The sequence below is a fragment of the Nothobranchius furzeri genome, chromosome 15 (genome assembly GCF_043380555.1).
Source record: "Nothobranchius furzeri strain GRZ-AD chromosome 15, NfurGRZ-RIMD1, whole genome shotgun sequence".
Lineage (NCBI taxonomy): Eukaryota > Metazoa > Chordata > Actinopteri > Cyprinodontiformes > Nothobranchiidae > Nothobranchius > Nothobranchius furzeri.
This window is the reverse complement of record NC_091755.1, coordinates 48,560,515-48,573,092: the sequence shown is the minus strand read 5'-3', so window position 1 is coordinate 48,573,092 and position 12,578 is coordinate 48,560,515. Positions and strand designations below refer to the sequence as shown.

At 39.9% G+C, this 12,578-nt stretch overlaps 1 protein-coding gene across 1 annotated transcript in view; it reads right to left on the bottom strand.

Annotated features, from left to right (window-relative positions):
- Positions 1-12,578, bottom strand: part of klhdc8b (kelch domain containing 8B) — a 125,209-nt gene that overhangs the window by 48,754 nt on the left and 63,877 nt on the right. Inside the window, exon 2 of the mRNA XM_070544968.1 lies at positions 476-640. Coding sequence (XP_070401069.1) covers positions 476-640 — 165 coding nt within the window. The remainder of the gene's footprint in view (positions 1-475; positions 641-12,578) is intronic.

Here is a 12,578-nt window from a genome sequence, read left to right as displayed (position 1 = left end):
AGTTACACACAAAAATGAAAACACAAGTTACAAATCAAGAGTTACACACACACACACACACACACACACACACACATACACACATCTAGATACACATACACAAATCTAGATACACACACACAAATCTAGATCCACACACATATCTAGATACAGACACACAAATCTAGATACACGCACATAAATCTAGATCCACACACACACAAATCTAGATATGCACACACAAATCTAGACACACACACACAGATCTAGATACTGACACACAAATCTAGATACACATACACAAATCTGATACACACACACAAATCTAGATACAGACACACAAATCTGATACACACACAAAAATCTAGATCTGACACCTGAGAATGTCCTAAATTGTGCAGTAACCACCACAATCAATATCAACTGAACAGACTGCTTAAGTTTTGCTGTTGTACTATTTTCATATTTTAAACAAAAGATGATTCCCATTTCTTACCCATCACATAGATTATGTTTCCTATTACGAACGGTGAGGCTCCGTAGCGTGGCGTCGGCATGGCGGTCACCGATTGCCACTGGTCCTTCTCTGCATCGTAGACTCTCACAAACGCCTGAGGCGTCGTGTCTGCTCCCATTCCGCCCAGGGCATACACTTTCCCATCTGCAGAGGCAAAAACGACAGGAAACAAAAAAACTTTAGAAAACTTAACATTCCTGCATCGGTGACACAACGTGGTGAACCGGCTATTATTAGATAATTGGAGAAAATTACAGAAATATGTTGTTCGCACCTGCAAGAAGCCAGAGACAATGATGCATCACTGTGCCCTTTTGTCCTGTCATTATGCTCCAGCTGTGATATCTGCTTTCTGTCTCATCACTCCACTCTCATCTGTATTATTTATGTCTGCTGTCAGAGAAATGACCCGTGAACAAGGTTTTCTCAAGGGCACACACGGACATCTTCAGCTACTGCAGTGTCATTAGAATAAAGGGAGAAGGAGGGAGAAAACTACCGAGCAAGCCAACATGATGCTCATGCTGAAACACTGCAGCAGGAGAAGAAAGAGAGGAAAACAAGAGCATAAAGCATGAAACCTAAACTGTTTTATCTTAACTATCCATTAGTGGAGATTAAGTTGTGACGAAGCAAACAAGAGAGAGGAGGGAGACTCTTAGTTGCCCGCTCAGATGATGGATACGCAGAGTTGTGACTTAAACTGTGAACAACAAAGCAATAATAAATCTGTCTCAGAACGCAGCAATCCACACGTGCTTCAGCCGTCTCACTGAGTAAATCAGATCCTACTGCGGTGCATTAAGTGAGCAGTGCAGCGAGAACACGGTCGGAGCATGAAGCACGGCATTATGCATGCACTAGGAGAGGCGCCGCAAGGCAGGATCACCACATCACCGGGGAGGTTTCAGGCACCATCATGGAATCTCCCAAAGAGCTTTGGAAGGCACTGCAAAAAATCAAACACTCTCTAAAGAACGTGGCGCATTTGTGTCTTTGCAGGGGTGGAGTCATTTTATCTGGTGGGATTTTAGACATCGCCAGTAAAATGTGTGGGATGTCAAGATCTTCATGAACTTTTCAACAGTTTCTGTAAAGAAAACCAAAATGGTAAAATAATACAATGAGAAATACTTTCAAGCAGTAACTGTCAATCCCCTAAAAATATTAAATCATCAACAAATAAATGCCAGATCAGATTTAAGAGTTCAACCAAAAACAGCTTGATGCTAATCAGAGTTATTTGATTCGTGGAGGTCGCCATTGTTACATCTCAGACAGAGAGTAACACAGAGGCATGTGCTTCAGGAGCTAAAATTGTAAACAAGGATTTTATTTTTGGGTTTTAAAAAAAAAGACACAAAGCTCCAAATCTAAAAGTACTTAAAACACTGTTAAAATGGCCATGGGTTTTTGTTTAAAATAGACAACCAAATGCTCCCAGCATTCACAAACTAAGTCCAGTGACTATACACAAGTTTGGGAGCCGAGAGGAAGCCAGCACTCTGGTCCCTCGTCTGTTAAAAGCCTCTAAAAGCTCTTAAGCTTCACTAAGCTCAAACAACTAAAACCCATTTAAAAGTGATCAGTCCAAGTGAGTGCAACTGTGCAGGTAGGAGGAGGAGGAAAAGCATTGACTGTCATCTGCAGCTTCTGATTTTTGGGACAAGCAGCAACAGCTATAACACTTCCTCCCTTAAAAGAAAGAAAAAATTAAAACAAGTTCAACCACAAATTTTTTCTTTCACCTTTGCCCTCTATGGCTTTTATCAGAAACTCTCCAAGTTCTTTGGTCCAACAAGAATTCCCTCTAGCTAATCGGAGGAGCCCTTGCTGATCTCCACCCTAGTCTTCACGGGGCGTAGAGGTGGGCCGATTAAGCACAAATGAACCAGCGGACAGGAGATGTTTATGTTTATTCATTTAGCAGATGCTTTTATCCAAAGCAACTTACAATTTATAACCTATAACCTATAGAGCATGTTGTGAGGAGAGCCTATCTCTCCAAATCCCTGGGATGCTCCTGAGATGGTAGAATTTCCACCAACGCTAACCTCCATAACACCAACACTAGAAAAACAAAAACCAGGACACATCCTAAAGAGGGTGCACTCCTACGGCCTATAGGGAATTCACTCTGTTCACTTTAAAATTTCATGAGCACAACAGAATGAAACAAAAGACATACAATACCGGAGAGGACACAGCTGACTGCACATCTTAAAATCCTATAAATAAAACCTGTTTGCAAAAAGCATGTGCCATTAAAAGTCCTTTGTGGGATGGTTGCATAATCCCGGACGAGCCCCCATTGTGTTACATCCTCTAAAAGTGGAAAAAGGAACAGCCATCTTGCATCAATGACAACCTAAAACGTAGCAATTCCTACCCTATTATGTTTACTTGTCTCAGTTGTGGTTTTCCGAGAGTAATTTCAGATTCATCTGGGTCAGTGTACCTTTTTGATATTTCAATTTTTGTTATGAAAGCAAAAACGAAGTGAGGGGGGAATAGGGTCTTTATAATTCTATAGTAAAAAAAACACACAAAAGTCACAAAGTTTAAAATAACTCACGCTTTTGTGAAATTGTGTGTGTTGTGTCCAAAAAGAGTGGTTTGTGGGATCGATGCTGACTTCTAACTTTTATTTATTGAATAAATATTTTAACACCTGTCAATACACAGTAGTGTATATTAAATTAAACGTCAAACTAATACCTATATAAAAATAATTTTTAATTATTGTCCGCACCCATCTTCAAGCCACACCCATCTTTATTATCAACCCCACCAATATTAACAAACACAAATAAATAAAAAACTGACGCACTTTGGGCTTAAACTCAGCTCTTCAGAAAACTACAGGTGACGGCTTGGAGGGTTGTTCTAGATTATAAAGAAAGTTATTTGTAAAAAAAAAAATTTTACAGTGAAGAAACGACCAACTCAGCACAGTAAATATAAAAAATGAATATTGGGAAGAACAAACTTTGCCTCAGAGTTAAGAAAATCTGCAGCTGCATGAAAAGCATTTCATTAAGAAACTATCGGTTTTACTGAAATGAAGACTCAACGGAGCTTTTAAACTCAGTCTTTGGTTTGTTTGGTTTTATGAGACAATAAATCAAAACTGTTTCACAAATGATGTCCATAAGAAAAGAGAATTTTCTTTACTTAGTTGAACATATCTTCATTTGTGACGTTTTACCGACCAGCAAATACTCCAAACTCTGAGGAAACAACTTTAGTTCACTACTGCAGGACCAATATTTTGTGTCAGTACTTAAAAAGAAGAGTATTTAAGATGTGCCACAATGACATCAATGGGATTTTTTATGGTTGTGTGTTTGTCATAGTTACCATAATAACCGTAGTACCCATGTTACCCAGCATTGACAGCTTGTTTGGTGGCTCATCTGCCAATAATCAGCGAGACTAATTCCTCCCAAGACCAGAATGCTATCGTAATATCTTAAAACAGCTGTAAGTCTTTGTTTCTTGTATAAACATAAACATTTACACCACCAGCTCAAGATGATAAAGTGCATCTTTACAACCTAAACATCATGCATTGCGCCCTCTTCAGGTTAAAACTCTGTACTACACTGGATTAGAATCAGCGACTGCTACTGGCTTAGAGGCACCCTGTGATGTTGCCTGTACCATATGATGTCAGCTGCACTGCTGCTGTGGGGATAAAAGCCACCGAGTCTCGGGCTTGGCTACTCTGTGGTGAGTCGGTGTCAGAATCAAGGGTTTACGCCTCGGCCCGTCTACAACGTGCCAACCCTTCAGTTTCATAATCATGGCTGGTGTCGGTACAGGATCTGCTCGGGTGCAGGATCAGCTCGGGGTCCTTCGACTGCCGATGACGTTAAAGTAGTTGATTGGCTGAACATGAAGCTTACAGAAGTTACGTTATCACATTATGATTTTGATTGGTCAGAACAAATTTGCGGTTGTAGTCTTAGCGGTTGTAGTCCTGTAGTCCAAAACTCAACACTTTTTGGAGAAAATATGTTTGAATTTCTAAAGGAAATGTAAAATATAAGCAAATGATAAACAGTGACCCTCAAAAGCTCTTGATGTTGATGAAATGGGGCAAAATAAAATATTAGAACTTTATTGCAAGACACCAAGAAATATTTTGAGTCAAATAATGTATTTAGATAACAACTAAGGAAATATACAGACAAACTTTACATTAATACAAACAGACATGGCTTCACATACAAGAACTGTTCTATTTTTTGTCAGTCCGATGTTGGTTTTATGCAGTTTCACATTCTTTACAAAACAAAGATAATATGGTGTTTTATTAACAAATAACAATTATAAAGAAAACATTTAGGTGTTACCAAACAAGAATTTATTAACAAAACTGCTGATGTCTTTCCAAAACGTGTGTGTGAAAGCCGAGTAGATTTACTGTAATGTGACGTCATAAGGCAGTCGAAGGACCCCGAGCCGATCCTGCACCCGAGCAGATCCTGCACCGACACTGGCAACACCCAATCACCAGCCAAATAAAGGATTTTATGCTTTTTACTACCTTTATTGTGCAACTTAAAGGGTTTTGACCAACAAGTCAATTCTACATTTTTATGTGGTACAGGGAGGAAATTGGACATTGGTCTACACAAGCACAATCTCTTTTAATTAAGGGTCTCTTGTGTTCCCATCACCCCAGGAGACGCCATGGCAACGAGACAGAAATACTCAGACTGTTAATACATGCTGGTGGTTTGGCAGGTCGGTGCTTTCCAAACAAAATCCATCACAGCTCAATGCCAGAGCATCAAATCTCTACCTGGAGCGAACTAATCAATCGAATGATGGACAGAAATAAACATGTCAATCTACGAACCGATCTCTAAGTTTCCATCCTCGTCCTTCAGAACACTGGTGTATAATCAGCTCGCCGCTTCTCTCTCATCGGATATCTCATTTCTCCATTATTTTCTTTACTATAATCTCTGCTATACTTTCACTACTCACTTCCATCGCTCTTCTCTGCATTTGATTTAACTGACTGCTCCAGACATCCCCTTTCACCCTCTTCTCTTCTGCCGATCATTTAATCCTTTTATCTCGTCTCTCTCACCTCTCTTACCCATTTGCTTCCCTCCTAAAGCAGCATGCAGCCCTCATATTTGATGCTCTGCTGGGTTTTTTGCAGAGATATGAAGATTTAGTTGTGTGAAATCAAATATGGCTTGTGTGAAATCACAAATGAAGAATAAAACATCAACTGTAGCGTTCATACTTTACTATGCATCTTGTTCTTTATTCTCTAAGTTAGTCAAATTATTTCTGAAATATATTTGTTGATAAACGTTTTTCTTGTTGCCTTTCTTTTTATTCATAAATGTGTCGGTCGGATAATAAATACACAGAAAAAGATAATTATTTGGTCATTAGGCCATAAATCTGTAAGAGTAAGGAAATAAAAAATATTTTAACATGAGCAAATAGAAAATATTTGGTTGTTTTAGAGAATTTCTTTGGACAAAAACAATGTTTTAACTCAACATTAAAGCTCTAAATAAAAAACGAGCGCCTTTGAAGATGCAGATTTTTTTCAGGGCCTCCTAAATATTGACAAAATGCTGTTTTATTGCATTCTCATTTTATGGATCATGTGTAAAATCAATGAGATTTAATAAACTCTTTACTTTCCAGTTTCCATGTCACAAAATGCTTCATCTGTAATTCTCAGGGGAGAACTTGCAAAAGAGAAATGGTCCATTTGCTCCCAAGCAGGAAGGATGAAACTGCAAATAAAAGGTTTAAATGTGATGTCTGTATGAAACCCAAACATTACTTAAGATTAAAATATACATGAAATTACATAAAAAACACCAATAAACTTATTTACTGCCCTGTCTTTAGTAAATGTCCCATTTATTTACATGGAGTGTTGGGTTGAGAAAATTGGCAGCCACTAGGGCAGTGGGTCCCAAAACCATTTCTTTGAGTACCCCCTTTCCGATGTCCAAGACAAAACCCCTAAGCTCAACCCCTACATGCATAAACACATTAAATGTGATAATTTACAAACTTTATACAGACATACAGAGTTAAAACTTTTATATGGAGTTCTGGTTGTACTGTAGAGTGTTTTAAAGGGATTTTATACATTTAATTATACAATACAATTTTGCTAACCTCATAAATTCAACAAAACAAAATTGTGGGGACCCCCAATTTGGGAACCCTTGCACTAGGGGATTTTTCGCTTTATTTATTAAGGAAAAATGTGTATATATATACATATATACATATACATACATATATACACACATACATACATATACATATACACACATACATACATATACATATACACACATACATACATATACATATACACACATTCATACATATACACACATTATATATATATATATATATATATATATATACACACACACACACACACACACACACACACACACACACACACATATATATATTATACACATACACATATCAATTTTGTGTGTGTACAAATGTGAAGTTAGTGACTATTTCATGAATGCGATGTGTGGTCTTAGTTGAAACTGAAAAACGATGGTACAGACAGGAAGCTACTGCTCAAAAATCAAAATAACCCTTTTCTTACCCTTTTTTCTTTGGCGATAATAGTCGTAAAAAAACTGACCAGTGAAAATATTTGTATTTCTGCTCCACGGAGCTCTGATTGGTATCTGAGTTTTTCTAACAGTCTGTTATCCTGAGTTTTTGCTCCTGGAGCATTTACATAATCTGATCATGATAAAACATCAAGCCTGCCTGCCTTATTTTTAGATATTTCTTGACTCAGTCTGGATTTAAGAAATTTAAAGCTGGAAAGATAATAAAGCGGATTAGAAGATGCAGAAAACCAAACCCCAAACTACAAAGCAGAACAAAATGGCAAACAAACTCCATTTATTTTCACGTCAGCATTTGCTTTAAAACAGGAATAGTTCCTATAATGTTCATCCAACATCCATAATTTCTCTAACCTTTTTCTAAGGGAATTTAAATTCTCTAAATATAAATGACTTCAGATACAGTAAATTATACTGGTTTGGCAGCAATAATTTCAATGTGTGTAGTTTAAGATGATTTAAAGCTTTTATTTTGTATATTTCTGGTTTAAAAACATGCTGCCTTTCTTTGCTTTGCTAATGCTAACAGTTAGGTTCTACTAGCCGAGGTATGTTGGGCTTTCTATTGGCTGTAAAAATCAACACCGCCTTTCACCGTCATGAGCAAAGATGGGCGAGTCCATGAAGGCTACTTTTACAGTGCGACATAGATCTGTGTGGCTCTTTCTGATCCGAGCGTTTGTTCATCTATTTCCTTTAGAGATTTCAAAAATTTGCTTTTAACTGCAAGGAGATTCTGCAGTTTTTATGTTGCTGGATTTGAGTGGACAACGTTCCACCAATCGTAGAGCCACCTTTGAAACGTGGGGTTCCTCAAGGCTCTTTCTAGGGTTCTTTACTTCTATATGCATTCCCTATAGGACTGATCTTCAGGAAATATGCCTCGTCAATGCTAAACAATGCTAAAACTTATCGACACACCCCTCGCCAAAGTAGCAGGTTTATTTTTGTATTTTATATTTTTGCTTCCTGATTCAACAGGAAGCGCATAAATGTTAATAGGTTAACAAAACTTAGCTGGGACAAAAGTGGCCACTATTCCTGTAATGACGGCCTGACAGTTGGTGCTACTGCAGGGACAGGAAGAAAACCTCCCATGTGACCTTTAAAGGGCACAGCATGCTTCCTAATGAACCCATCGATAGCCAATCAATAAGCACTGAACCTGCTGTTAGCTGGAGTCTGCACACAGAGGTGAGGGGACTTTTTATCCTTAAAGTAAGTTCATCTGCTGCCCTCAGAAGGTGAATCTCCTTTCAGATTTTGCACATAAACACAGTTTTAGATAAATTAAGAGCACCAAAATGTCCTTTTTAGGGTTCCATATAACACTTTTGGCTTCCCATTGAACAAGTAGTGCAGCATTCTAATTTTTCTGCCTTACCTAAGCTCAGGTTCACTCTCAAAGGCTTATTTAGATGCACTCTTTTATTTTCTTAGCCCTCTTTATTCAGGGATAGATGTGGTTTATTTACTCTTTGTCCACGATTGAAAACCTGCAACATCTAATGTCTGTTGTAAATAGAAAAGTCAAACGTGGCAAATTGTTCACTTGATAAAGTGTCAGAGGTTAATTTGATTGGTCCTCGACCAGATGCTATTGTGGGTTTATCAAAGGAAGCGGTCAATAGTCCAGATACAGTTTAATAAGCAGAACTCTCTGTGTTCCCTTTAAGCGAGGGTAAAGGGAAATCAATGGTCATGTCAAAAACTCAACTAGAGATCTAAAGGATCAAAGTGTTTTATGGACTTAAAATGTTTAACACAAATGTGGAGAAGGGGTGGATAAATACCAGCAGAACAAAAGCAGCAGTTGTCTGTGTTCATGAAAAAAACACCGACCCGAACCAACAGAGCTGGGCTGAATCCTTTCTGAACAAGGCTTGCTGCAGCGCACAGCGGCCAATGAACATGCAAACGCTGTTTCACCAGAAACAGGAAGTCAGTGCTGCTTTTACAAAACTCCTTCACACTTTCTAAAACCCACTGCAAACTTTACTCACAAACTGTAAAATCTGCTCCCATTCCATCCTCCTTAACAAGAGCCTTACCCCTGATCCACACCGGGAACGTTTCACCGCACGAAGATGAGGTCACGGTCATGTGAAGCTCTGTAGTTAACTCATTCACTGCCATTGATGACTAAAGTCGTCATTTGCATTATTTTTTTTACTGGTTGGGCGTCGGAACGAGCCCCGCACCGTGAGAACAAACATCTCAGCTCTAAAGCCGATCTTCATCCGCATACGTCACACGTCACGTGATCAGGAAGCAGAACATCCATGTGTTAGGAGATAGTTTTGGGCCGCTGCTGTAAAAAAAGTGAGGCGTGAACCGGAAAAGCTTCTGCCGATCCCAATTCAACAACGGATTATGAAAGAACGGATAACGCTTGAAACGCGCGGATTCTTCCTGATGTAAGAGGTGAGTCTCTGCTTTGTTTTGGTTGTTTTGGCGTCAACATCATCCTAGTGCGCAACGTTCTGTGACTCTTAAAAAACAGTAAAAACATTGAGAAACGGCTGGCAGCGAATGAGTCAACGTAGATCTAGATGGGAAATCACACATAGTATCAGTGTAAATCATCTGGTAAATTTCTAAATAAAAGACTATTAGACAGTACGATTCCTTAAGTACGTAAACATTACGTCGTTGGAGATGGAATGGCTTATCTGATTCCAGCATCGTTTGGGGAGAGCAACGATGCGTTTTTCAACACTGATGAGGCTTTTATCATAGAGGAGAATCACAACATCATAAAGACACGTCTCTTTTATGAAGACAACACAAAAATGCAGAAGGCATTGATCAAAGTATCGACAACTATGGTGGAGGATTTCCTGATATCAGTTCTGTTCCTCTGGTGCCAACAGACTCATCATTTTGCTAACTTGTAGTTCTTTTTTCTGAAACACAATCACTACAAACCAAGCAAATGTCTGCTGATTGGTCATATCACCTGGGGGCGGGGCAAACAGAAGTAAGAAATTTCTGTCTTCTGACCCCGACCTAAACTGCAACTTCAACAGCGCCTCCGTTCCCATCGTGAGCGTCTTAGACGTGAAATCGGCAGCGAACGCATTCCATGCAGCTGGTTCTATCAAGATTACTGCAGAATGTCGAGATCACATGATTGTGGCAGTCCAAGAAGAACGATGGCAACACGTATCCAAAAGGTCAGGGGCCTCCTTTATCAAGCTTGCTTACGCACAAAACGGGGTCGGAAAACTGCGTAAGCAACTTTCCACGCTAACTTTGTGATTTATGAAAGAAAAATTAGAAGAAAAATGTGTGCAACTTTAAGTTGACTAAGGTCCTGGCTTACACACATGTTGGACATGGAGAACACCTGCAGTGCTGCTGCTGAGAAGGATAAAATTATGAAATCCTGCAGCATTATCACTTGTACTGCTTCGTTTTCACACAGAACAAGACCCCCCACACGCACACTCACACGCCAAGCACACTCACACACAGCCTGAAGCGCAGAATACGGAATGCAGAATATCAGCAGGGGGACAGATTGAGACAGAATGTCATGCGTCTGTGACAGTGTGTGTCCTGTCACTGTGACCCAATTGATCATGTGCCCTGGCTACTTGGATTAGGGAGATCTCTGTTTGGCTGACTGGTTAGCGTGCGTGACTTTCAGCCGGGAATCGTTTCCCAACTGGACCATTTTTTTTTATAACCGCCACAGATCTCTCTGGAGAACTCACAACATTGATGGCTTCAGCAACGCTGTGCCACTCCGTGGATTTTCTCATATGTTTTGCAAAAGCACTTCCTTTCATTTCTCCACCTCACCCACAGGTACCCGAATTTCTGCTTCTGTGGAATATCGCTTCCTTGATCTGCAGTCGGGATTGAAATGCTGCAACAAGCCGGCTTATGTATATGCATGAGATCCATAAGGCACTTTGCATTGAACATTTATGGCAGCAAGTGGGCGTGGTGAGGGCAGGATGTGACTTAAAAGCAGCTGAGAAGCTTTCTAGATAGGGGCGACGGTGGCACAGGAGTTAAGTGCTTGCCTCGCAATCGGAAGGTCGCAGGTTCGAGACCCGCTCAGTCTGCCGCTGTCGTTGTGTCCTTGGGCAAGACACTTAACCCACGTTGCCTGCTGGTGGTGGTCGGAGGGACCGGTGGCGCCAGTGCTCGGCAGCCTCGCCTCTGTCAGTGCACCCCAGGGCAACTGTGGCTACATTGTAGCTCATCCCCACCAGTGTGTGAATGTGTGTGTGAATGGGTGAATGACTGATTGTGTTGTAAAGCGCCTTGGGGGTTCCAGGACTCTAGAAGGCGCTATATCAAATACAGGCCATTTACCATAAAGCGGAGATTGCGTGCAGCTGTGCGTACTCCTTGTTTGGTAGATCACAAACCTACTTGGCATAAGTAAAAATTTTTTGCTCAGCTTAAGTATGGTTTTAGTAAAGATTCTACGCAGTGTTTGATAAATGAGACCCCTGGTCTCTTTACTGTTCTTTAACATCAGTCACGGAGGCTTCACAGGTAATGACGTAATTTATTTTAATAATAGTAAACCTGCGCGTCTTTTCTTTTGACATTCCTGAATGTTTTACACTGCTGCCATGTTTGGCTTCCTGTCGGGTCCAATCTGAACTGCTGAGCTTAACGTATTCTGAATGTGAAAAACAGACCCAAAGGTTTACATTTCTACACATCCTGCCTTTGCAGCATTGGTTCTTAGATTTTTTTACCTTTAACTTCATGCATTTAAACCATTCACTTCACTTACGCCCACGAAGTTTGGGACGTGTCCAGAAAACTAAAGAAAAGGGAAATGGGTGACAAACAGCAGGAAGATGACACCAGTTACAAACAGCTGGTGATCTAAAGTTCCTCATTAGAGGATCAGGTTGATTAGTTAATCCCCACCATAAACATAAGAAATGTTAAAAAGCACTGATAATATTACTAATGAAGTCAACTGAGTTTACACAGATGACCTTCTGCATTCCGTCTTAGAATCGAAAACATTTGAAGGGACACTTTGCAACTTTTCCATAGTATACCGTATTTTCCGGACTATAAGTCACACTTTTTTTCTGTCTGGCTGGTCCTGCGACTTATATACCAAAGTGACTTATATACCAATTTATTTATACCGCGCTGCTGCAGGCCGGCTCCGGACCAGGAATGAGCTCCCCTGTCCCGCTGTGAGGGTTTTAAACACTGATATCCTCTGCCGGAGACCGTGGCGCGCTGCTGCGCCCTGGTTGTTTAATCTGTTATTGTTACCGGTACTTGTCTTGCAATGTGAAATGCTTGGTCTCAGATTTTGTAAGAAAAATAATAAAATTTCCACCAAAAATGCGACTTATATATGTTTTTTTTTTCCTTCTTCATTATACGTTTTATGGCTGGTGCGACTTACTCCGGAGAATACGGTAATCATTTTT